Source organism: Lissotriton helveticus, chromosome 5_1 (genome assembly GCF_964261635.1).
Source record: "Lissotriton helveticus chromosome 5_1, aLisHel1.1, whole genome shotgun sequence".
NCBI classification, from domain to species: Eukaryota; Metazoa; Chordata; class Amphibia; order Caudata; family Salamandridae; genus Lissotriton; species Lissotriton helveticus.
The window spans coordinates 2030572432-2030600419 of NC_136065.1; the positions used below are offsets into that span (position 1 = coordinate 2030572432).

Sequence of the window (27988 nt, forward strand, 5' to 3'; positions counted from 1 at the left end):
CATCTGAGTCGTGGGTCTGCGATCTTGCCAAGTTCTTCACGGACAAGATTAAATCTATCCAGGACTCCTTTACAGAGAGGTCTGCTGAAGTGTTTTCCAGCATGGTGGCCGGACTAGCTCCGTCGACCACTCGGGATGCTGTTTTAGCGGAGTTTCCCTTTGTCTCCACCGATGCTTCCCTTGCACTTCTGGCCAATCTTAAATCGGGTTCGCCATTAGACCCCTGTCCGGCCAAATTTTTGGCCAGGATGGCGGCTGTGGTCAACCCATTGGTCAACCCTCTCCTGAACCTGTCTTTGAGTGAGGGGAGGGTCCCGCGGTCCTGGAAAAGGGCAATGGTGATTCCCCTCCTCAAGAAGCCTGGGCTTGACTCAGAGGTTCCGGCCAACTACAGGCCGATTTCCCTCCTCCCGGCGCTGGCTAAAATCACGGAGAAACATGTGCATGGCGTTCTTTCAAGCTTTCTAGAATCGAATGACCTGCTGCACCCCTCGAAATCCGGTTTCCGCCCTAATCTAAGTACGGAGACGGCACTCCTGGAGGTGTCAGAGGTCATTAGGGAGACACTGGATTCAGGAGGCAAGGCCATGCTTGTCATGCTCGATCTGTCGGCGGCCTTTGACACCGTCCCCCATGAGGCGCTCCTCGCCAGACTCTATGACATCGGTCTGAGGGGGACGGTGTTCAACTGGTTTACATCTTTTCTTGAGGGCCGTTGACAAACGGTCTGGGCCTCCCCAAGCTCCGCTGAGATGCCGCCTTTGGGAGTCGGAGTTCCGCAGGGTTCTGTGTTGAGCCCGACTCTTTTTAACATCTTTATGACCCCTCTGGCGGCACTGGTGGAGTCCTTTGGGGCCCAGATCGTGTCCTACGCTGATGACACTCAACTGCTCTTCACGTGTAGGAAAGATCAGGCCTTTGATGGAGAGAGCATTCGGGGCGGTTTAGGGATGGTCTTCAACTGGTTTCAGCAGAACAGCCTCAAAGCTAATTCCAACAAATCGGAGGTACTGTTCTTTGGTTGTTCCTTGGACCCTGACTGGCTGGCCTGGTGGCCAATGGATATGTGTCCCCCTGCTCAGGCATCCCAGGTGGTAAAAAATCTGGGAGTTAAGATTGATAATAATCTGACGCTGAGATCACATATTCTTGGTTTGACGGGCACTTGCTTTGGCATTCTTAGGATGCTCTGGAAGTTCCTGCCTTTGCTCACAGAAGAGCATAGAAAGATCACTGTGCAAGCCTTAATTGGCTCCAGACTGGACTATGCCAACGTCCTCTATTTAGGTCTTCCGGACTATCTTGTTCAGCGGCTGCAGGTTGTGCAGAACTCTGCGGCTCGCGCCATCTTCGGCCTCCATAGGCGAGCGAGAGCGTCCGGGTTGGTGCAGTCGCTTCACTGGCTGCCCATCCGGAAGCGGATTATGTTTAAAGCGTTGACCCTGGCTCACAAAGTGCTCTTTGGCTCTGGAGCAAGGTACTTACAGCGCAGGCTCGTCTTTTATCGCCCGGTTCGATCTCTGCGGTCGGAATCTCTGTTTTTGGCCGTGGTTCCCCGAGTGAGGAAGGCCTGCACCGGGGGGCGCTCCTTTAGTTTGAGGGCCCCTCAGTTGTGGAACACCTTGCCTCTGGCCTTGCGGCGCACATCGAATCTGCTCCTGTTCAGGAAGAGCCTCAAGACCTGGCTTTTTAACCTTTAGGATGTCTTTCTTTCCCCTGCCTGTCTCTCTTTTTATGGTGTTATGTTTTTTACACTGAGCTGCCTAAATAAAGCGCCGGGACACTCTTATTGAGTAGCTATGCGCTATAGAAATAAAATTTAACCTAACATAACATAAGGTGAATTAGAGTTTAAATATCCATCGCAAAAGAATAGATGACAGTTTAAATGAAATTAAGCAGTAATCTGAGCATAAATTTACAATAAGTAGGAACATTCAAAATAACATCAATGGGTCCAAGAAACACTATGTACCTGTGCTGACAATGATGGCAAGAGTGGTTCTTCAGCTCGTCGCCAATGTTAAAATGAGTCCAAAATCCAAATAAATTGAAGTAGCGTTAATGTCAGCACAGCAATGTAGGTCCTTCAATGTTCAGCTCCAGATCTAACTGGGCAACATTAAAGAATCTGGTACAGGCTGCAGAATGTGGATGCAGACAAAAAATAAACAGAGCGCACTCCAAGGTTGGCTAGCAGGAAAAAGATGTAATGAAGATGGAGGAAAGAGAGAAGGCGATAAATAGGAAATGATAAACAAGAATGTAACAATATGCAAAATAGAAATGGGTCCAAATCACAATTATTACCATAATGCACCTTGATTTTGGTAATAATTGTTATTTTGACTCATTCAGATGTACTGAAATAGCCACCAAACTGGAGAGGTTTTCAATCCTGATTATCGCACTGGATGCTGTCCGAGAGTACCACATAAAGTAAAGGACAAAGGGGCGAGCCACACACCCTTGAAGCACACCCCGTTCAACATTAAAAACATCAGATACTTCCCCACCAGTCCTAAACTTAACACATGCTTTTGTCTCATCGTGTAAAGATATTAACGTGAGCACCAGTGTTGGGTCCATCCCCATTCCAATAAAACTTTGCCATAACTTAGCTCTGTTTACACAGTCGAAATCTGTCGACAGGTCCATAAAAGCAAGATACAAGTTAGAATGCTGTGCCACGGTGTATGTGCCTATAATAAGGTGTAAGTTCAAACATTGTGCCACCATACCTATTCCATTTCAAAAACCCAGCTGAAACTCATTCAGTACATTATTTTCATTGACTCATGTTAGTACCTTATTGTATAGGACTCTTCCACAGATCTTAGCAGCAATGTCTATCAGGAATATAGGGCGATCATTTTTAGGCTCAGAGCGACTCCCTTTTTAGGTCTCGCCTGTCGATGCGCATGCGCATCGAGCAAGCGAGACTATAGGGGCTCATCTACTCTTTATCTAACTTGCAAGGAATCGTGGCGATTCCTTGCAGTGCCCGTGACTTTTAAGCTCAATGCGCATGTGCATTGAGCTTAAAAGCGCGTGCACAGCCGCCCGCATTCCTCCGACACCTTTGAAGTGAAGCTTAGCTTCACTTCAAAGGCCCGGCTTCTTCACACCCACATGCCGCTCTGCCCCGCTCCGCCCCCTCCCCTGAGTCATCCTGCCTGCCCCTTCCCGCCGTGTCGCATTTCTCCTCCCCCCTCCCCTCTCTTCCCTCCAGCTGTATTTAATTAAGCAGTTTTTTTAAAAGAAATCAATACTTTTAGTTTCAGCCTGTTAAAGGCACTAGGCTGGATGTCTCCGAGTCAATTGAATTTCATGTGAGTTTGTGAGGGATATAAGGTTTCAGCGCTCTCGCTGTCTAAAGCCTTCCAACACTTTAGAAGCCAATCTTCTGGGCTGCCATGAATCTTTGCAGCTGACACCCATAAGAGGCAATTGTCTATTATTTCAGTAATAGCTTGTAAAAACACATTTTAAAACATAGTCCTTCTGACGTTTGCTAGCACAGCTCTTAGGAGAGTGTGAAAGTGGTACCGACTAATGAACTGCATTCAATTACTAGAAGCAGAAACGTGCATCGCTCGGGACTTAAGTGCTGCTGCAAACAAAATGCACTCTACTCTGCGCTACCTTTCAAGGGAAAAATAACGTTAGGTTCCTTCCTAGTGCGCGAATGTAAGTACAGTTTATTTAACGATCACCAGCATTAAACAATAAAATACATTAGCATCATTCAGAGCTCTTTTCTCCTTGTAAAAATGTAACTGCCGACTACAACATTCCCATAACAAAGAAGTTATATGAAAAGAAATTCTGATCATGTGCTGAAATGCTGACAGCCGCCAGAGACTACTACATGTCATTATTTTCAATGAGAAAAAACACTTCCTGATTAATGTAAATTGTATGTGAATCTGCGTTCACACATCTCAAAGTGCAAGGCAGTGAGGATCGGTGATATGGAAGGCATATTAGTTATGGGCGCGTGCCGCCCGGTCTCTGAAGCTATGGTGAAGATGAGGACAGGGTTGCATGCCCATCCCTGTCCGCCCGGGAAACTGTTGAGTCTTAATTTGCTGGTCCGAATGCACACAGCCCTGGCACCACTGAACACTAAACCGTACTCCTGTCCGAGACCATGATATGTCCCCGCAGATCTCTCCCAGGCTTCCCAGACCGGCAGCGGGTGTCTCCAGGTTACATCTGTGCATATGAGACCTACAGCTCACAACACCATCTGAACCGTTCATTCTTCAGAGGTCGATATAATCAATACCGTTAAATTTGGTAATATCAATGCCGTGGTTTACAGCACATAGAAAGGGACAAACTATGATAGCTAGCGCTGTATGTATTATAATGTGTGCATTTCAACAGAGGTTTTGAAAACAGAGTATGTGAAGTCACGTGTCTAATATCCACATCCTACTTACGGTTTTAAAAAACACCGTCCTGACAGTCACCCAGTTTCCAAGCGCTGTGGGCGCTACTAATCCTAGTTTCAGATTTTACGGTGTTTATGCAGGGAATCCCAGCTCCGCCGCTGGGGCACGTTGTGTGATCCTGTACGACAGTTTCCTTGTCGTAGAAACCCAAATAGTCAAATGGGTTAAGTGCTATTTAAAGACGGGGCCATTCGTTGACATTTCCACCCCCAGCCCAGTGTATCTGTACTGAATATATATCCAGCATTTCAGACTGCATTTCAGAGCTTTTAGAAATGTTTATGGCTTTTTTTCTTTGTAATTCTTTAGCATTGCCTACAGGAAACAAAAATGCTAAAGATTTTAAAAAAAAACCCATAAACAATTCTAAAAGCACTAACTCTAATGCTGCGAGACCTATTGCATTTCCAATGCTTGTTAAAGATGGGCACTATGTTCGATAGGGCCTATGATTTTGCAATTGTGTGATGGCTCATGGAATTGAAGACATTTGTGAATAAAGGTGCCCATAAAGTCGTCTCGCTCTTAGTCTAATGAAATCAATGGGAACGCCATCGCTCCGGGGGCCTTTCCGCCCCTACTCTCCTGAATGGCAGCCATGACTTCTGATAAGGATATAAATGAGAAAGTGGAAGTGTCAATTTTGACAATGTTAATGTTAGTTTGGTTGCTGGCAGTATACATGGCTTTAAAGTGTGCAGCCCAAACCTCACCCCTTATATGGCAGCTAATAGTGGTGCCAGTTTGATCTATCGCCCTCATACAGGATACTAATCCCCAAAAAACCTTACTATCCTTTGTCTTAGCGGTGTCTGTAAGTGTGGCCCACTGATCAGTTCTAATTTCCTTTCTGGTCACAGATTTGTACCCCCTGCGCAGATAGGCCACAAGATCTTTATCTCAACGGTGGACAGTGAGTGTCCTACGCAGGAGGCGATTAGTCAGTGAGCACGCATGATCGAACTACCGGGGAGCCTGCATTGCTGATTTAGTTGGCCTCAATAGGGACCCCTAATTTCAGCAGAAAGAGCTGCAAAACTGTCCATGACTCCCTCTCTACCCGTTGTCTCCATTAAACTCCCCATCACCAAAGACATATTTGCACCTACTATTTCCCCCAAAGTTATTATCGGTTCATATAGCTTCCAAGACAGTCTAAGTTTGTCTGGGGTTGGATCTCTACCACTCAGATTGCAAAAAGTACAGGCTGGTTCCCTGGCATTTGTTAATAAAGCCACCCAAATTGGGTTATGGTCACTGAAATTGATGCCAATCATTGGCACCATGTAATAGGCGGCTAACCAGCTTTTGGGAAATAAAGACAGTCTATTATAGAGGAATTATTACTGCCCCTAAAAGTGGGAGCCTGTTTGCTCCTCGTGTCCAGTTGTTAGTGTTACGGAACTATTTGCGGTGGGCCCCAGTTTAGGATTCCAGGTTGATTTATCCCCAGCTCCTTTAGTTTGGGCACCCCCTATGTCCTGTATGGCAGATGTGACTATACCCACACATTGTGATGAGCCGTGATCTTGGGCTGATTTTCCTTTTGTATCTGCCTTATGCGTTTTATGTGGGTTTGTCCCATCTGGGCTCATATTATCATTTCCCTTAGCATCAAGATTAGGCTTTGCTGACGTTTTTATATGACATTCTATTGTGGCGAGGGGTCCTTGATCGGTTTTAATTAAGCTTCCAAAATCATTGTTCATCTACTGTAGATATCCTCAATGTTAATCACCTGTAGTTATTTGCTTTTGTCCACTATCAATAGCTGCCTGGTCGGCCCCAGTTTAGCCCGAGAGGGCCTGGTGCTTATCCGCTTGCGTTTAGCGCAGGTTCAACTGCAGAGCTAGCTGGAGAACTAGGGCCAATTTGCTAGGATAGGATGCAAAGCATACTGGCATTGGTTGTGTCGGCTTCAACTTTCCAACAGTCCAACCTTCAGAGGACTGTTAATGGTATGTGGGCTATGAAAAAGCGCTGGTTTCCCCACCATATTAACCAATTCTGCTTCTGATACGCTATCATTTAGGGTGGCAAAAGTATCTCTTAGTAGTGTTCAACAGACCACTTAGATTGCAGCCGCGATCCAGAGACATCATACATGCATTTAGGGGGATTTCGTTTGACACTACCCCTATCACTCGTTCTAGCATGTTAGTGGGTTTTAGCGGGTGCTTAGTGGCAGCATGGAGCTAACTGTGGCTTTTCACTTACCCATACTTTTAGAAAAGTTATTTTCTTCTTTTGCAGCAGAATATCCCCAGAATACCCCTAAGGTATTGACTCTTCACCTCTTCTTTTGTATTCCCCCTTTGACTCAGAGCAGTGCTGCTGGATGCCTCAGATAGTTTTTTAATGGAACCTGGTCATACCCCCTGTGTAGTATCCTGAGGAACTGAGGAGTAGAACCTAGCAAGCATGGCTGGTCAACTGAGGTAGGACAATAACCGTACAGAAACAGCAGCTGATTGGTGCAGTAGATATAAACTCACCAGGAGGATTGTTGGGGGCAGCAGACAGGATGCTGGAATCTGTATTTGGGGGCATAATATGGTGTAAAATGGTTGCGGAGCCCTACAGAGTCTTCAGGCCGTCTCAGTACCCGGACATTAAATGCAATGGCTCGGCCGCAGTGGGAACAGCAGGTGAGCCAGGCCAGTGTTAGGGTCCGGCCAGGCCAGGCAAGGGTAAGGGTCCATTTTAAACTGATTTTAGACTTTTAGCAGAGTCTCTGAATGCATAAACGATCGTAGTAATAGCATATAGCTTGTTGATTGGTTGGATGAAATCGGGACAACACCACAGCAGCAACGCTCACTAACCGCCTCCCCTGGATGTCCCAGATAGCTGCCGCCACCTCCCACAGCAGGCCAATGCAGTGTAGACCGTAGGCTGTGTCGTATAGTAACAGTATGAGGGGTATCCAACAGATCAGTAGTTCTCATGGTTTTATTAGGATTTTCTCCAAAAGCAACATCGTAGTTTTGCAGACCTCTCTTTTAGTTCAAGCTGTTTCGAGGGGTTTTTACAGCTCCATCATTGCCCTCAGCTGCCTAGGACTGCAAGAGGCTGTCTCCTACCTAAGCTGACTGACCTACTACCTCCCTGCCGCACATCTTAACCACGGGGCTCCCCATGTGTGTCAAGCTTAGTGGCGGTGGTGGGACGGGATCGAGGCGGTATCAAGTGTGATCAACAGCGAAATTCGCAGTGGCAAGCAGACTCCAAGCAGCAGCGTTTTAAAAAATAAATAAATGTAACAGAACAGGAACGAGTTCTTCAACACCCCCAACACTGTAGTCACCTAGCAACCTCTTCAGTGGTGTCAGCCGCTTTCGACACAGTCTGCCACCGCACACTAAGAGCACGCCTCCACGATGCCGGAATCCAAAATAAGGCCCTGGACTAGACCACCTCCTTCCTCACCGGGAGAACCCAGAGCATCCGCCTCCCCTCCTTCTGCTCCGAAGTCACCGATATCATCTGTGGCATACCCCAAGGCACATCTCTCAGCCCAACGTTGTTCAACGTCTACATGGCACCACTCGCCCACGTCAGCCGACAGCACGACCTAAACATCATCTCCTACGCCGAGACCCAGCTGATCTTCTCGCTCACCAAGGACCTCCACACCGCCACAAACAAACTCCACGAAGGAATGAAGGCCATCGCCGACTGGATGAGGAACAGCCGACTGAAGCTGAACTCGGACAAGACGGAGGTCCTCTTCCTCGGCTCCACCCCCTCGGCCTTGGACGACTCCTGGTGTCCGACAGCACTGGGAGCACCACGCACCAAACCTAGGGGTCATCTTCGACTCCACACTCTCCATGACACAGCAGATCGATGCTGTCTCCTCCTCCTGCTTCAAAACCCCCTGCATGATTCGCAGGATATTCAAGTGGATCCCCACCGAATCTAGAAGGACGGAAACTGAAGGACCGTCACCCAGGCTCTTGTCATCAGCAGACTGGACTACGGCAACGCACACTATGCAGAAGCCCCGGCCAAACTCCTGAAATGACTCCAACGCATCCAGAACGCCTCCGCCCTCCTGATCCTGGACATCCCCCTCCGCAGCCACATCACACCCCACCTGAAAGACCTGCACTGGCTCCCCATCAACAAGAGGATAACCATCAAACTCCTCACCCACGCACTCCACGACACCGGACAAGCGTACCTCAACAAACGGCTCCGCCCATACACCCCCGCCTGCCAGCTCCGCTCCGCAGACCACGCCCTTGCCACCATCCCCCGCATCCGCGGCAGATCCTTCCCCCACCTCGCCGCCAAGACATGGAACACCCTCCCCATCCACCTACGGCAGACCGAAGACTTTCTAACCTTCAGGAGACTCCTCAAGACCTGGCTCTTAGAACAGTAGCAACATTCCCCCCACCCCCGTAGCGCCTTGAGACCCTGACGGGTATGTAGTGTGCTTTACAAATGCTATGATTGATTGATTGACCGCATCCCCGGCGCCTGTATTCTGGCATGCTAGTGTGCTGTGGGCGAGCACAAGCATGGCAGGGGAGGAGTCTCCAAATCGAAGAGTAGAGTGAGTTGTGTGGGGTCTCAACAACCTGGACTTTCACATTTAAGCATTGGTTCAATTAAATAAGTTCAGGCATCCGTGGGTGGGAAAGTCGGACACTGTAGAACTAAGCTTAAAGACTTTGTTTATGCAACAGTTTATAGGCACTGAAAATCTGCAGCATGAATCACAGACTTAGTATTATTTCCCTTTTGGTGATGGGTTTTAGGTTAATTTGAGTCATATGCTTATGGTAGTTATGTTTTGTATATTTTTTCTAGACCTGAGAAAGTCCAAACAATGATGCTGGGAGAAACATGTGCTAGCTATATATTGTGAAGGACAAAGAAAGTTAAAAACTGTATTCTGGATAAGACTGGACAAGACTATATGCCTGTTCTTTTGAGTATTTACGAGGACTCAATTGTAATCTTTTGTCCTAACAGTCAACATACTTCCAAGATATAGAGTTTTGCCCAATTGAAAGTGCAAAAATAGGGGGGACACAGTTAAATATAATAATACGGTCTCTCCCTTCAAAACTATTTATTCTGCCACTGGCCATCAGATGTGGGAGCAGTTTCAAATTGCTGAACAGAAGTTGACTTGTTGAATGACAGAATTAATTGGATTCTGCCTTCAAGAAAGGAGGCTAGGACCAGGCTATGGCATTCCAGGTTGTGGAGGTGGTCCAGTAAGATGGAATGGGAGACCCCGTTGTATCCAATGCGCTTCGTCTGATTATAAAGAGATGATTCTGTGCAATGCTGTGGTCTGAAACCTGAATGGAGTTGGTAATTCATTATTCTATCCAGAGCTTCAGCTTTAAGTGGCAGGCGAGAGATAGACTGTTAACCTGAGGGGGTCAGAGGGTTTGCAGCTTCTTATGAAGGAGAGTAACCTTGGCATGCATTCATTTAACGGGGACCTACACTGACTTAAGAGACAGGTGGAACAGCTGACAGAAGTGCTGAGCTATACGATCAATAGGCAGTCCAGGGATATGGGAAGAGCAAGGATCATCGAGGATTGCAGGGGAGAGATCAAGAAGAGAAACATGGGATGCGCACAAAAGACTACCAGCAAAGGGACCACAAGAGGCACCCAGCAAGCTGGAGAACCCCCAGTCTGAAGCCCAGCAGGAAGCGCACAGTAGCGCCCACACCTAGGAAAGGCACAGCCAAAGTCGTAGGCCCACTAAGGAGGAGAGGAATCACATTTCAAGTGTTGAGCTCAGCAGGAGGCCAGGGAAGGGAATGCAGAACACAGAATGCAGAACCAAAAAAGATGACTGGTTGGGTTTCTACCCTAAAGGATCACCTGGTCAAGCGTTCACTGGGTCTACTGCCTATGATTTTGGGAGGCGAATTGAGTATAGAAACAAAGGGCTAAGCTTGAAGCCAGACGGCCAACCATCACACATCATTGAACCTGAAGAAGGATCACCAGGAATGCTGGCAATCATGGAAGCATCAAATAGTACACCACACCATGAAAGTCTTGGGAAAAGGTGCAGAGGATCAAACGGGCACAACCAAGGTCCACCTGCTGTCTAAAAGGAAGAGCACAGGGATTCCTTGACCCACAGGAGGCAACCCATTAATAAACCAAAGTTCGACCTGTCAGCCTTAAGGTGGGCTTCCACCAAACTTTTTGCCGCCTTCTTCCCATTTTTGCAGATCTTGTGTCTGTTGGTCTTAGGACTCTGCACAGTTTAGTTAATAGCACTGCTAAACAGTACTAAAGTGCTTGTGGTCTCTTCCCTAAACATGGTAAAATTGACTAACACCCAATGGCGCATTTAATTTACTTGTAAGTCCCCAGTAAAAGTTTACTAGCTGAACCTGTAAATGTAATGCTACTTACTAGTGGTTCTGCAGCAGTATTGTGCCACCCACTTATGTAGCCCTTTATAACGTGCCTTCCATTGTAGCATGTGTGTGCAGGTTTAAACTGCCATCTCGACCTGGTAAACCTTTTATCAGGCCTAAACCTTTTTTTTTTTAAATACTTAGAAGTCTCCCTTAGAGGCCCCAGAGGGAATGGTGCAGTGTAGTTAAAATGCTGGGCATGTACTTTTAAGTTGTACATGTTCTGGTAGTGAAACATTCTTACATTTGTTTTCACTACTGCAAGGCCTACCTCTCCCATATGATAACATTGAGTTACCTTATTACATTTAATGAGTGATACATTCAGTTGGGAGCAGTTGGTGATGTCGAGTTTAAGGGCTTAAGAATTGTAATTTAAATCCCTTGTTAATACTAACGTAGGAAATTTAGATAGTTTGTATTTTCTTGTGCTAATCATCTGGTGCCTGAAGCACATATTCTAGGTCACGTGACTGGGTGTAGCTGGCAGTTGAGCTTTGTGTATTCCTCCGAGTCAGTGAGACAAACAAGGAATAGTGGTTGGCAGGATGGCCATCTCGGTCAGGATGAGGGGGGAGCGGTCACCTACCACACTTGCATATCACAAAGACTGCCTCAGCACACTCATAAAGGTTTTCACACTAGTCATCTGTTCCCCCCCAGACAAGTTGGGACCAGGACACAGAGGAAGGACATTTTTAACACGTCTGTAGGGGGAGGTCTCTAGAATCTTCTCCCACTTAAATGAAGACACCAGATATAAATATTGAGACCATCTCTTCAGATCACTTCTGGACCTGTGGAAGACTCAGAAAGACTGTTCTGCAGAAAGAAGGACTGCTCTGTTGCCCTGCTTAGTGAGTGAGAAGGACTGGACCTGCACCTTGAACCCAGGACCACTGGAGTGTCTCCAAGGGCTAGTTTGCTGGCCTCCTGCTCAGAGCCTCAGGGACAGAAAATGCCACAAACATCCTGAACCCTGTACCTGGACTCTGACTCCTCATAGGTGCTCCTCTAGTCCTGGCCCTTTGAAAGTTGAGCTGAGGGTGCTCTGCCAGCCCAAAAACAGACTTCACCAGAGCCAACGCAGCGCAACGTACATCCGACATAACTTACCAGCTCAATGCAGTGTGATGCAACATCAATGCAAGCCCTCACACCTTCTCAATGGAACCTTGATGCAAGCCCACATCGCAACCCTCACAACTCGTCAGAAACACCACTGCACAATGCTGACCTTGCATCGCTCCTCTGATCTGCTGCTTTGTGGTGCAGCACTTCACAGCGAGGACTTAAGTTATAATCATTAACGGGCTTAACTTGATCCCTGCATCCAATCCACACTCAATAGTGTTCAGCCACAACTGGTGACTATGTCCCAGGCCAGCGCGACCTGGTAACCATGGTTGGTGCTTTGTTCTTTGAAGCACTATTTGACCCACATCTTAAAATGTGCTCATCACTGGTTCTACTAATTGTGTTGTAGTAGGTTCAGGGCCTGATTAACAGTTTGCCGGTATAATCAGGCCCATACATAGACTCCTGTGATGCACGGGTCTGAATTACACAATGTGAGATATTTAACGCATCCACTAATTATCGGATGCATTAAATGCCTCAACCTGTGTTAAATTTTGGCAGGCCAGACCTGCCAAAATCTAACGGTAGAAAAGCATACAGTATTTTCTGTATCATGCAGATTGTGGTGTGTCAAACACCCAAATCTGCATATTATTCCCCAGAAACTCTTAATAAGTGTCATTTATCACAACCAATAAATAACATACCCTGCGGAATGGTTAGTTATCAGGTGCGATACATGGCACCTAAACTCATAATCAGGGCCTTTGTGTCAAATAGTGTACAACATTTTATTCTGTTTTTCTAACTGGTTGTGGTATTTTCTTGTGTTATTTTTGTTTACTTTAGTATGGTTTGTGTGCTGCATAAATTCACACATTGCCTATAAGTTAAGCTTGATTGCTTTTGTGCCAAGTTACCAGAGAGCTAAGCACAGAGTAATTTGGGTTTTGCTGGTGTTTCACCCTGATCGCCCCCCTCCCCCCCACCCAGCCACAACCTTGCCCCCTTCCTCAGGCCAGGTTGGAGTAGTACAGAGGAGGCAAACGAGTAAGCCACTGCCCCACTAGATCCCAGAAAAACACTGGGATTCTGCAGCTTGGGTGTCGTACCACATGAACGCTTCGGACAAAACCCCCACTCAGTATACTAGCTACAACCACTGAAATCTTTGACAATTTCAGTTTAGTGCTTAGGACCCAAACAACTGAACCAAGTCCCCCTGCTGGCAAAACTACCTCTGAAGGAAAACCACCAGGACCCTAGCCCTTTAGAAGACTTGGATCAGCGTTCAACAGCATCCAGTCCACACCATCAGAGCCACAAGGATGGCTAGAGCCACACACGAGGGGCCACGCATAACCACATTTTAAACTTAGGAAGGCAACAGGGAAAAGACCACTAGGGCTCCAGATCAGCAAGAACCCAGTCCTAGGTCAACAGCAGACCACACATTTGCATGCTCGAGGGGATCCCATAGCAGCATAAAAAATCCCAGTGTTGGATCTTTGCCCAGCTCCCTGCCCCAGAAAATAAATACTATTAGCACCCATCTCCTAAGGTGCCCTAAGGAACCCAACAGGCTACCAGCTTACACCGCCAGAGATGCTTGGTAAGTCTGAGCAGTTGCGAAGAGGATAGAGGAAGCTGAGCCATGAAGAACACTCATTTTCCTGGGCCTTGGAGCCCCAGCTCTCATGAGATCTGATACCAAAAGAACAGTGTAGAAGGGGAGAGCTGCCTCCTCGCGACCAGTTTACCTATTCCATTGCACCCAAAAAACAGCCACAGAAAGTGATCGAGGGAGAGTTGGTAACCATAGCATCCAACAGCAATGAAGGACGTTCAAAGACATGGAAAATGAAATTGTGCTCAAGAAGATTCAGTATACTGGTTCACATCAGTTTAGAAAACAGAGCCTGGCCGTGCCAATTTCCAGATTTATGCCAAAGAAGGCAACAAAACAGAAGGATTTTGGGTCGCAACCGTCCACTGGGGCAGCTCCTATGAGGAAGTGGCCTGTTGTGGGGCTCGTAGGAATTGGTGAAAAGCATTTTTTTCTTGTTTGTAGAGATAGGGAGTATCTGCAGTAAAGGATTTCAGCTCCATATTAGTGAGGGGACGAGGAAAAGGGTTAAGGACTTAGTGAATGATTCCAGAAGAAGATTAACATTTCTGAATTGTATGTGTTACAACCGATCCACCGAAAGTATATGCTCTAGATCACAGTTGTATAGGAGTGGAGGCTGGATGTAGCCCTTTCTTGAGTTGTGCTTGCCCGTGCTTATTGATGGCACTAATGTGTCACCGAAATGTTAGTTTCTTTAGGATTTTTCAGACTGAGCAAGATTCCTTCTTGATGAGGAGACTTTCTTGAAAAGTGATTATTTCTAATACACACAAAGCCTCACTTTAGAAACTTGTAACCTTTGGAGAGGGGTGATGTTCACCTATGTTTCAGTAATAAAGTAACATCTACATTTTGACAATCAATGGAACGTGGTTTTCTCTACACACAGAAGCTGATGAGCTTGTTGACAATCTTGGAAATGCTTAAGTCTGTATTTCTTCGTGAACTGCCCTCATTCAGTGTGGACCCATTCAAGGGGCACCTGCTCTGTATTTTCCCATCATATATTTCTTGTGTCTGAAAATATATGTTAAGTGTTGTTATTTCGAGTATAGACCAAAGGAGTCATTTGTATGAGTCACGATGATGTCCACTCAGTGCATGACCACCATCTTCAGGTTCTTTGTCCCACCATCAGCTTCAGAAGTGTGCGTCTAATGGTATTGAAAAGCAGCTTCAACTTTTGATTAATAAACACGTAACATCGAAGCCACTTCAACATCAGAGGGATGTTCTTTTCTCAGTTCCGTATACTAGAAGTGATTCTGAGTAACTGGTTTTTCTGTATCTCCTGGGTTTTGTTGCACTTTTTAGTTATGGAAAGAACTCCTTTTAGATTCTACCCTCTTTGTTATCAACCATGCCCGTTAGTAAATAAACCGACTGTGTGAAATGACTTGATGCAAAAGATTTAGTAGAAACATTGCGCTAATCACACCATGGTGGCGAGATCTGATCCTAGTTCGGAGTTACAGCTCCAAGGATGATAGCTGTACTGAGTTGGTGCAGGGTGAATAATTCTCCTTATAGGAGAGTGAACACGCTGAGTTGATGGTTATCTCTCTTGCGTGCCTTCAGTCCGCAAAACAGTTCTATTGGAGCTAAAAGAAGATTTATTTTTTATTTTGCAATGCCTCCCAGTAAGAGACTATAGGAGTACAACATTTTTATTTGAAATCGCAGGAACGCAGTTTTGTCTCCATCATCGTATTGTGTCATCACTTAACCATTTGTAGGTGGAGATGGCCGCGTGTATGAGTCAATGAATCAGTAATGTACTCACTGGGCTGTGTTTCACTGTTTCGTCACAATTACATAAAGCATCTGATCTGCTCAGCCTTTCATCACTCTTAGATTGATAAAATGAGTAACATTGAGCTGGGGAACAAAAACCATCGATCATCCCTATAAAAAAAACTCTCGCTGCAAGTATGCACTCTACAAGTAGACTGTTGCTTTCTGTTATTTTCTTTTCTGTAAAGAGTGGTGGTGAATATCTCCCCTGGATACTGATGCTTGCACTCTTAATCCTAAACGTTCTCCATTTACAATGACCCATCCTCCACACAAGTTCTAAACACATGCAGGGGACTAGTGTGAAATACAATGGGGGACATAGTGTGGGACCTGCTTTTAAGTCTTGGGCAGTGCAGATGGACACCTTGGGTAGGATAGTCAGGATAATACTTTCTTTGAATCCAAAGTTACAGACAATGAGGAAACATCGTTCTTCACTCTGTTTGTCGCAATGATCGAAACAGTTTTGTTCACCTTGATCAAAGCCACTAATCTCGATGTTCATGATTAGAACATTATTTCTTAAAAATGTTATCTTTTTTTGTTAGTCTTTAAAACTATTTTATTGAGAAACATTCAAATACATTTCATCTTAGCTTTCTAAAGCATTTTATTAAAACCTCTCCATTTTAGTTTTTTTAACCCCCAAATAACAAAATATTCTTGATCTCCCCATCAACCTCCCCCATCCTCTTTGCCACACCGGTGCAGATTTGTTTATTCATTGGGGCTCTCTTTGTTCCCCCTTCTCCCACTCCTCGTGATGGGCAGTCTGATCACTGTTTACAGGTTTCGCTTATGGCTAAAAGTTCAGATCTGGGGTTTAGAGCCTGTATGGCCATGTAAGGCCTGCCTCAATCCCCAAAGATGGTTAGTTAACGGTTATCGGATCCTACCAAACTTTTCACGTAGATCTGCAATGTCCTACATTCGTTTTTCCATGGCTCCTAAGTTCCATCATTTAATATACCGCCTATTTAGGGTAGGGTGGGGGATGGGTTGATGTTTCCAGTCCTCTGTGGTTAATTGTCTATTGGCAGTCAGTCAGTCAAACCACTTTAATGGGTTAATAAAAACCATAAAAGTACCATACAATAAATCCCAATGCAATACCTATAACTCATACAGAATACAATAAAAAACATATTTTACAGCAAAAAAACTACATAACCAAATTGTCAAAAATCATCGACGATCGAGCGACTTAAAAATATTTTTGGGGGGGGGGGTGATACGCACAATGCATGAGGTACATAAAATCTTAAATATAGTCAATAAAATAAAACTAGTTCATCAATATATTAAAAGAAAAATTTACTAAAACAGGCAAATATTAAAAAGCACTACACTGAGCTTCACCAGTAGTCTTCTATTAACCAGAGAGACAAATTTTTCGAAGTCTTACGGATGCAACAAGGAAGCTCGCAATATTAAAAATCTCCCATGGGTCATTAAGCATTTGTAAATACAATAGAGCGGGTTTAACCTGAATAAAACCTTTCCCTTTTAAAATTGGGATTAAAAACCGCCTGCGGATGGCACATTGGTGGTCACAAGTGCGTTGTATCCTGTACCGAAAAATGATCACAGGGACCTGAATCGCACGATCTGCTCCAGCCTTGCACATCACCCAGAATAAAATGAATAAGATTAAAACGAAATCTGGTTTGGAGCATGCAGTGAAAGGGCTTCGTAACAATCCTCAGGTAAAGTTCAATCCCATGGGTAGTTTTTAACAGAAAGTTCAATTTCACGGTCTGTTTCATTAATTCTAACTCCTCCCGCTCTGCCATCATCTGGTCCCAAAAGTGACTTTTTGACCACACCACGTCATCTTTTGTCACTTTGGGGAATTAAATAGTTCGACCAAGCTTGGTTAGAGTGTTCGTAACATAATTTAATCATGGAATTTTGTTCGCATGGTCTAAAGTGACACAATTCTTGATTATCTTATGGTTCAGTGATAACTGGGGGTTAAGCCAGGTTTGAAGCCAGCAGAGCACTGTAGCCTGCCTCAGTCTATCTACCACATTGCCAACCCCAGTTCCTGGTGAATTGAAAAAGTAGGAGTGGATTGTGGTACAGACAGGAGGGCGCGTACATTTTTTATTTTCAACTACCTGTATCCCCTCCATTGGCTTATATCACTAGATAGCCATAGGAAGCAATCGCTATACATCTGGATTTATTAATAAGCATTGCATCCATTGGTTTAGCCCCCAGTCGCTGCGCAAATCCATTCACGCCGGCCGTTGCCCTTGCCATCGCATTTACTTTTACTTTTTGTTGAGGAACCCCTCTCATCAAAAAGTACTCCTAAGTAAGTAAAAGCAGTCACTTTGGTCAGTTCTACACTTTCACATATAAAGGTTTTAGATTTGATAGATTTCCGGCCTATGGTAATTACCGGAGATTTAGCAATGTTTACCACCAGATCCAGGGAATTCATGTAGGCCCCAATAGAGTCTAGAAGCCTTTGCAGCCCTACCGCTGTTCGGGCTAATAAAACGGCGTTGTGCGCATAAAGGAGCGCCGCAATGAGCTTATCCCCTACCTGTGGAATGTCCAAACTTGCCATTTCTAAAATCTTGCCCAAGTTATTAATATACAAAGTAAAAAGTAATGGTGCTAAAATACATCCTCGACGGACCCCTCTACCAGATGTAAAGTATCTTGTGCATTTTCCTTCTTAGTTGACCCTCACCCTAGCGGTGAGGTCCCTGTGTAGGTCAGCCAAGAAGTAAACTAAACTAGGGTCAATGCCCATATCTAAAAGAATATTCCAGAGCTTGGACCTATTTACTAGGTCGAAAACCGACGTGAGGTCCATAAAAGCCAGCTGTAGAGTTCCTGCTTTAGCTAAGGTATATTTGCCAGCTAATAAGTAAAGGTTAAGACACTAATCCATTGTGCCCCTATTATTTCTAAAACCATATTGTAAATTAGATAAAACCTCATTTTCTTCTAACCAGTCTGTTAATTTCGTTAAAATCACTCTCCCTAAGACTTTCACTGCAGAGTCTATTAGTGAAATCGGCCTGTAGCAGTTGGGGTCCCCTCTCTGACCCTTCTTAAAAATCGGGATAATACTGGAAGATGCCCATAATGACTGAAAACCCTGATACCTTGACGCATTAAAAACATTGGTCAGGATTTTAGCCCAAAAGGATGTGTGTTGTTTATATAAATCCGCTGGGACACCGTCCGGGCCAGGAGCCTCATTACTACTCAATTGCATGATTGCCAATTCCACTTCACATTCCTGAAATTCTATTGTATGACAGGCCCTCCTCAAGTCACAATTAGTTGTTGTTTCCTGGCTATCGTAAGCTTTATATATGGTTTCAAAGTGAGTGACAACTGAATAAGTGTTATCCCTTTGCACTCACTTAATACATTCAATTTATAGTTTCGCTTTTTGGATTGGCGCCACCTATGTCGCGCGGCGTCCTTCCGCGCCTTCCATAACTTGTGAAATTTCACTTCAAAGTGAGTGAGCCATTGATCTTCCATAATATTACATTCAACAGGGGCGCTACCTAACCGGGGAAAAAAAAGGTTTGTTCACAATGGCCCAAAAGCTAGAACTATCCTTTAAGACCTCTACTGATAGCAAAGCACGCCACGCTTCTTCTTTAATTTCCATTTTGTGTGAGGATAGTGCAAGCTTATACTCTTTACGTAGCTTAGCAATATAAACACGATCTCGTGAGGCCCTCTTCAATTCCGCTGTCAATTGTCGATGTGCTCTAGAGAAGTTACTATCAAACCATCTCTCTCCTACTATATGCATGGATTTTGTCCATACCGTGAGGTCTGACGCTACCTGTGCACAAATGCCCTCGAAGGCCTTAAGAATTTCCGTCCCCTGATTGGCATTGTCAAGACAGGTTATAAACATATCCCCCACCTTCACACAAAGATCATAAAAAAAGAGGTCTGGTAGTACTTTGGCCCATTTTAATCTCCGTCCTTGGTCGGTTGCTTTCAGAGGAATTTCAGCCCTTGGCTTTTCCAAGTTCCCTATTAAGCCACAGCCACTATCTAGTACCAGAGTTGCGGGGTTATGGTCGCTAAAATGAGACCATTTTGCTTTATAAGAGATAAGATAAAAGGATTGAGGAAGTAAAAATGAAATTAACCTTCCTCCGTGCTTTAAAAGTGGTAACCCTCTCCTCACGGTCAGATGAGCTCGGTTCAGAAAGATTTACGGAAGCCAAGAGCTCTTCCAGACACTCCCCCTGTTGTGTATGTTCAAAGTGTGGCATTGGGAGATTAGCCGGCCCTAGAGGTTCTTTCCCCTAACAATTCAAATAACAAGCATGAATGTTAAAATCGCCTATAATTATGATTGAATTATACGTGGTTTGTTCCATTCGGTACATTTTTAAAAAACATTTGAGTTTATATAGATGTTCATTTAGAAAACTAGTTTCTCCTGAATTATAAAAATTTACAAATAACACTTTGTTTGACTTATAATCAATAAATGCAGTTGCAAAACAATTATAAGAGCCCACATCCACCATCCTATGTGCCCCCGCTAGTTTAAGTGAAAGGAGCAAAAGAAGACTCCCTCTAGCCCTACCCGATGGGCATGGTTGCGCAGGTACCCAATAGGATTTATAACTGCCCACCCAGAAGTTGTTGACCGTGTCCCATGTCTCCTGAAGCCCAACTATATCATACTCTTTTAACAGACACAGCCACCTAGGGTCATCTCTTTTGCGCCTTAGACCCGCGATGTTCCAACTAATAATGTTACAATTAGGCATAATACACTCTTCTAAGCCCTGTCCTTTATCATATTCACTGAGGTTACTCTGTTGGCCAAAGGGTGCTAGTCATTCATTTTCATCCAGTGTAGACAATGGGAGGAATCTATTTTGACAGTGTAAGCTGTTTTTTCCCAAATTCCTCTCGGGCGCCTAATGGCGTCTTCGCGACACCTACTAGACTTCGATGGGCCTCATCAGGGCAGATTGCCTCTCTAGTATTGGGATTGAAAATAGGGCGATTTCGAATTTCCGAGGGGGGCCAATCCCCATGGGACAGGACATCCCATACAAGTACCCCCTTGGGAGAATGGGAAAAGAATCCCAGTGGCATTGCCCTAATGCCCCCATGCCCCTCCTGCGGTCCCCCTTAAATAGCTGCCCCACCATATCTGCACTGTCAAAGTTGACGACAATGCAGTCGCCATCAATCTGTTTGGTTTTTGGGCCAACCCACCCACCTTGTCTAACCATTATAATGTGTGAGGCGATATGAGGCCTACTGGTAAGGAGTTGATCACACCAATATTTGGTTTTACGTAGCAACTCCATGGTTGATTGTACTTTATGCTCTTTCAGTGGGGGGGACCCCTGTGAGTATGGCAACTAGGGGGGTGGCTTCTGGGGGTAGATGGAGTCTACTAATATTCATCTTGCTTATAGCCCCGTCAATCCCTTGATGTCTATTCTGTACTTGAGCATTTTCTTTTAGGAGGCAACCTCTGGGTGACTCTGTCATGCGACTAGTATGTTACATTACCTGGCCCTCTGTTGGTACTACTGCATTAGTAGCAGGGTTACATTCAAGAGCTAGGCTTTTGTGGGTTTTGATTTCCCTCCGCCAGACTATCCCCTGCAGGCCAGGTTTGTGCCCGACAAGTGGAATTGTGATTAGAAGGGACACAAGCAATTCTTGTAGCCCCCAAATGGGTCTCAAGGCTATCCAGTTTGGCCTTGACCCCTTTCACATGTTAGCCAGCATAACAATGTCTTTAATATGTTCGAGAGAATGGGCTGTAGCCGTGAGGCGAAAATGTCCATTACTTTCTCTATAACTGTATCAACATGTGGATCAGAATCGCCAGCCTACTTAAGGGTCGTGTAGGCAGATAGCTGTCCAGCAAGGCTAGCCTTTCCCCCCCCCTTCTTCTTCCCTATAATCGGCGGGGGGATATTCGGCCTGGCTCCCTCCCCTCTAAGGGCCTCCTCATTCATCACGGAAATCCCCTTTTCCAGGCTAACACAGAGTGATCTGCAGCCTCCCCCCTGACCCTTGGTCCATGATCAGGGACAGGGTTTGTCCGTGTATTATCAGTAGCAGTTACATTTGCACTCCCCAGTATATCTTGGGTGAGACCCAGTTGGACCTCTGCATTCTGAATTTCCTTATTTCGGGCCCCCGTCGCTGAGGTCAGGTATGAGAGGATTGAAGCAGAGTTCCTGGGCATTTTTATTCTCCCGCTCCTGACTACAAGGGTTTTTTCGCTTACCTATGGTATCTGTTAGAGATGGTGATGTCAGGGGGGTGGCCCAGCCCGGTCTCCTTCGGGCTCTTGATGGGCGCAGACGGGCCAGCCGTGGGCCCGGGAGGCACGCCCGTGCACAACCCGTGCTGCGGGAGCCGCGATTTCAATTGAAATGTATGAGTCTCCGGGCGCGGCAGCCGTCAGCGCCTCCAGGTGCAATGCAGGGCAGGCTGGGGATTGGAGTCCCCCTCTGTGGATGGCGGCGGCGTTCCAGGCAACAAAGTAAGCTGTTCCCGCGCTGCGGGAGCCGAATTTCAATTTATGCGCCCCCGGACGCGGCAGCCGATGGCAGCGCCTCCAGGCGCGATACAGGGCAGGCAGGGGATTGGAGTCCTCCTCTGTGGATGGCGGCGGCGTTCCCGGCAACTTGGTATGCCAGTGTGCTATTCCTAGTTCTTGCCCATGTCTTTAACCCATGCATCCATTTTTCTACCCTGCGACATATGCTAATAATGAAGGTATCACAAAAGGTCCCATGAACAGATAGTTTCTTGCTCTGTAAGGCGTCTCCGTAACTGCCAGGAAGCAGATTAAAACCTTTCTCTTTGCACCTTTGTACTTTCTCTTTGGTAAATGTTGTGCCAACATGATCCTTTATAGGCTAGTAATAATATGATAGTTCAGAGTGTAATGTCCTGTAATTGTTCATTCAGTCACAATCCAGATCCTTGTCTGGTGACTCGATGCATGTGAATGTGTCTTCCCATCTGTCATTAAAACCTCCTGTCCTCCAATAGCGGCTCAATGTCTCTTCGCAAAGGAAATCAATGCTCAGCATTGCAGGGGGTGGATATTTATCTTTTTTGTCTCTTTTCTTCCCTAGGAGGTGAAGATCCTCTTGAGCAGGTACGTTGTCTTCTTCCCATGTGCATTCAAGACTTGTCTTTGTTCCTGCTTGATTTTTTGTATCCTCCTACCCCCCCCCCCCCTCTACCGGCCACCACTGTCTACCCCCCCCCCCCCCCCCCCCCCACGCACACACACACACACTACCTAGTTATGGTATACGTTTCACCAAAGCATGGTTTCTTTTCACTTTTGGTGCATAGTATGAATCTTCACCTGAAGTTTTGTTATGCTATACGTTTTTGTAAAGGACACTTTACCAAAGCATAAGTCCTTTCCACTTTTGGTGCCTAGTAAGAATCTTAACCTGAAGTTTGTGTTCTGCTTTAGATTGCTAGATCTTTAAATGGTTCGCAGCATGGAAGAAGGTCTGAGCAAACTGGTGGCTGAGCGCTCCAAATATAAGCAGGCAGGGTAAATTCATATGGTTGCGTGATAGCACCTGTGCCATAATGACAAGGAAAATGTCGGCATAATCCTGGATAGCAACCGAAAAAGATGATGGACGGAATGCTGAATATTGTCAAGAATTCACCCCAGACACAGATCTGGGTTAAATACATTGTTCTTTTGCTTGCCAGCCACCCCCAGTTTGGACCCAGCCATATGCAAATCGAACTTGACAATGTTCATCATCTTTTTGTGTTGCCATAATCATGGATCGACCTGTAAATGTTACTCACTGTATGCTTCTCCACATGCATGCAAAATTCGCTTCAATATATATAGACTTTTTCTTAATACCAGTCAGTGTAGCAGGCTCATGTTACCATCAGTAGTTGGTTTCGGAAGAAAAGCATCTAGAGTATGCTGGTGTCCACTAAGGAAGCATAGAATGACTTAAAGAGGGAAGATATCTTTCATATCCACAAATACGAACTCTACTCTTCTGACAAAAATCTCACTTCCTTTGCCAAGCTTAAAAATAAGGTTATGTTTACAAAAAAATGTGCACTGTACAACATGAGCCATTATGGTTCCCAGGCCTTCTATGGTTCGGCAGACCTATCAGGAAATGTGTAGCTTTAAAACAAAGGAAACCACAATTATAGTGGTCTTCAGTTAATACTTTCATGAACACTTTTTATATATTACAGTATATTACAGAGTGTCTGTAGCCACTTTATAGTTACACTTAGTATTCCCCGTTAGTAATTGCCAAAAATCAGGAATTCGTATCAGGTCATCTGAGATTATAGAAAAATATGATTAATTTTGCCACCTATTATTACTTTAATGACGTGGTAAGAGATCGAGAACAACAATGAACCTACTACTTATCTATAGCTCAGGCTCTAACCCAGAATGCATCCAAAGTTTGCTGAAAACTACATGGCTGCCTTTTACGTTTTGAAAAGACCTCCACTAGCCAATCATATACTGCCTTGCCATCTGCATGCACCACACTATACCGCAAAGTTACAGCAGGATACTTGGGCAAAAGATATAACAAAGTATTTTCTTTTTTTTCCTTTTTACCAGAAAACAGATTTATGTAGACATACCAAGATAGTGTGTTGACCAATGGAGAATATCAGTCACCAGATTAAAAACACAGGCAGTATATATTCAAATCTCCATGGTCAGCGGTTATCTAGTTCCCCTTTGAGGGAGCTAGTACAAACCTAATGTTTTACGGGTTGACAGGCAGAATTTAAGCAAGGCTTCCTGCAATTAGAAACAGTTCCAGCTTCCCAAAACATGATAGTAAGTAAAACAGCCCAGCCTTGTACATTAGAGATATACAGTAAGCAATGTTCAGGGATAGCAAACAGTCTAAAAGCAGAAACTGCGAGTTTGCATTCTTCCATCGTCAATACAGGATGAAAAGCGACCTGCACAGATAGTCTTGGTGCTGAGGAGAGAAGCACTGGTCAGAAAGTCATCTGCACACTCTAATTGTATTTTCACTTTATCATCACGGGCACTGCCAAATGGTTGTTTGATGTTACAACGCATACTTTTACAACCCATGCCTTTACAAATGAATTTTTTACAACGCAACATCCATTACAACGCATTCCATTACAACGCATGCCATTACAACGAATTTCCTAAAACTACTATTATAACACATTCCATTACAACGCATACTACCTTTACAACGCATACCATTACAACGCATACCATTACAACGCATGTTTGGTAAGTATTTGATAGTATAGGGGTAACAATGACTATTCTAACTCCAGGGGGTGCAACAGTAGGGTAAGTGTTGGATAGTGTAGGGGTAAAAATGACTATTCTAACTCCAGGGGGTGCAACAGTAGGGTGAGTGTTGGATAGTGTAGGGCTAAAAATTACTATTCTAACTCCAGGGGGTGCAACAGTAGGGTAAGTGTTGGATAGTGTAAGGGTACTATGCGTTGTGATGGTATGCGTTGTAATGGTATGCGTTGTAATGACAAGCGTTGTAAAAGTTTCGTTGTAATGGTAGTGCGTTGTAAAAGTTGCGTTGTAAAGGTTGTTTCCCTGTCAAATTATCATAATCTTCCACATCTTGGTGGATGAACAGGTTCTGCAAGAGGAGAAAAGAAGAGGCCACAGACCACCATACTTATTGAGGGCATTGAAATAAAGGGAATACAATCCCGTACTAATCTCCCCTGGAAGCACCACGTCTATGACCCCTTTTGCCATTAAGGAATGACTACTGCTGTCAAAACAAGGTTGGTGCGAGTCAGCAGGTATGCTCTGAAGGAATCTCAGTAGTCCAACACGGAAGGTGGGTACAGAAGGGCAATTATCCAGCAGACTAGATGGATGACGCAGGAATCCATTGCGATCGCCTCCCAATGGTTACAAAATGGAGACCATCCCCCTCCAAGAACATGGTGAGGTGTTCGGGAGTAGTCAGAGGGGTATGAAGTGGAAGGGCGCACAGAGGACAGTGATGGCTGGGTCCACTGTTGTCGAAGTCTTCTAAACCCAACCCTGCCTTAACATCAATACATCTGCTGAGGCAAGAGCCAGGTTAGGAGGGTTGTCATTGCTGGACTCCTCAGCCCAAGAGTAAACACGGAACGTCCGATATTATTGTTGGAACTGCAGTGCAGGGGCAGTCAGTCCCAGTACTCGGGCTGTTGCTACATTATTCTTTTTTTAAAAAATATATAAATATTTTTATTTTGCATCTTACAAAGATAAATACTGTATACAGCGATAGGAAAAAAAAGAACATCTTTATGTAATAAATATTTTTATTTGTTTATACATAAGCACAGCATCAAAATATTCTGTAAGTTATACAGTCAGCAGCCCTACCAAAATACCTTGGGTGAAGTATGTTTTTAACTTTCTGAAAGATATTGGGAGAGAGGAATACTTCACGAACCCCTTGGATATTTCAGAAATCTCACGAAAAGATTTAAAAAAGGAGTGTTTAGCCCTCTTAGAATCTCACCGGGTTGCTGTGGAGATCTTAAAACCTTCTGTCCAGCAGCACCAATTGGTTTTAGCAACTTTTAAGATTCAGCCCTATTTAATTTATGTAAATAACATTTATGAGCATTTTTTACTTTCACGCTTCAGATTCAATATCTTCCACAGATTGGTTAGCTTCCCTATGATTAACAACTGGACGCACGATCTACTATGTTGTCCCTGTGATAATGTCTCCCCCCAGAGTACCATTCATGTATTTTTATTTTGTAAACTGTATCATGATATGAGGAAAACTGTGCTATTGCCATTCTTAAGAGTTTTAGGATTTCGTCATTGCCGTGCGGCGATGATTAGCATGCAAGCGCTAGATAATCATGTATCTGTAGCGACAACAGCTTTGTACCTAAGGAATGTGATGATCATTAGGAAACGTATGATTTCATAAACTGCACTTTATAAATGCTTTATAACTATAACTGCACTTTAAAAATGTAATTGTCTTTGTGAATCCAATGAATTACTGTATTTTTATATATTCTCTTTTTAACTTGTATATTTGTAATTTACTTGTACTTTTATGATTGCACACAACAATCGAATAAAGATATTTTGAATTGAACAGTCAGTAGCCGACATTGGTATTAGCAGTCATGAGATTGACACAGCTGAATGCCAACAACCCGGGAGCAGGCAGCGAAGACAGTGGGCTACAATGGACTACTTATCCAAGAAGTTGCTTTGTTATCTCAATTTGTTTGATCTATGCCTTGTGAAACGTAATGGGAGAGAAAATATCATTTAACTGAGCTTAATGACATGGCATAGAACTATAGGAAAATAAAGAGAAGAATAAAGAGGGAAAGATGCAGGGAGAACCTGTTAGAAGACCACTCTCCCTGCCACATCTCCCATCTCCTCCGCATCCTTTAGTAGTCCTTTATCATAGCTCCCGCAGGGACTCCTGTTCACTCTTAATCAGTTTTTTTTAGGGCTTAGAGCAGTGGTTCCCAAACTGTGCGCCGCTACACCCTGGTGCGCCTTAATGAGGTGCCAGGGGCGCAGCTCGCGCAATGTGGGAAATTGCATGCTAGCAAGTAATGGACAGGGAGTGAGTGGGTATCAGAGGCGCAACTAGAGCCAAATTTCGGGAGAGGGCTTAACAAATATTTCGTGGGGGGAGGGGGGGCTGAATCTTAAGCAATAGGCAGAGTGAAGCTGCAGGGATGGGTGGAGGGGTGAAACGGCAGCAAGGCCTCATTAGCATGCAAATGGTCTTTTTAAAGACCAGTGAAGTGCTCGGGTGCGGCTGTGTGTGTGCCCGGGAAGCTGTCTCATCCCGGGCTGCCACACACGAGGGGGAGGGGGGTGGGGGGCTATTGGGTGGGAGGGGGGTTGTTGCTGAAGCCTTTTGAGTACAATGGGTGTTGCGCGCCTGGTGGGTATGTGTGAAAACGCAGTGCTGGTGGGGGAGTGCATGTAACAGGCTGGTCGAGCATTGTGTTGGTCAGGCAACTGCTGCTAAAATCTGCGTGCAGTGTGAAAGGTTCTAATTTCGGAGAGCTGTACAAAGCTGCAAGTGTGACTATGAGGCAGAAAGCGCTTCATGATAAAGCGCGTTGATATTTATTTGGCTGAGAGGTCACCGTTGTCTTGAATTTCAAGAGCACAAACAAATGTAAGCGAATGGCAGGATTATGAGGTTGGGGACAGGGTTAAGCTGAGTGTACATTGCAAGGTTTAGAGGCAGAAGGCTGACTACTCTAGGCCGCAGGGGTCAGGGTGGTTGCTAGACACCAGGCTTTAGATGGGTGCAGGGGCCCGGCTGCTGGCTCTACAGTGCTCAGGGGCCAGGCTGGGCGCGCTGAGCTGCAGGAGTTAAAAGCCTGCAGGGGTCACGCTGAAGCGCTACAGCCTGTAGGAATTTGATGGCGCAGGGGTCAGGCCAGGCGATCCAAGCTGCAGGAGTTATATTTATATTTGTCAGAAACATAGGTTCCAGAAGCTTCGAGCAGTCCTGAACAGTGTACAGAGTCTGTCCACGGTGGGAGGGAGGTAGGGGGACAGCAACCGGCAGTTAAT

General features: G+C 45.1%; 1 protein-coding gene across 1 annotated transcript in view; it reads left to right on the forward strand.

Annotated features, from left to right (window-relative positions):
• The window catches only part of LOC144753957 (E3 ubiquitin-protein ligase TRIM39-like), a 382422-nt gene that overhangs the window by 145138 nt on the left and 209296 nt on the right, over window positions 1–27988 (forward strand). The window contains exon 4 of the mRNA XM_078641478.1: window positions 22503–22525. Coding sequence (XP_078497604.1) covers window positions 22503–22525 — 23 coding nt within the window. The remainder of the gene's footprint in view (window positions 1–22502; window positions 22526–27988) is intronic.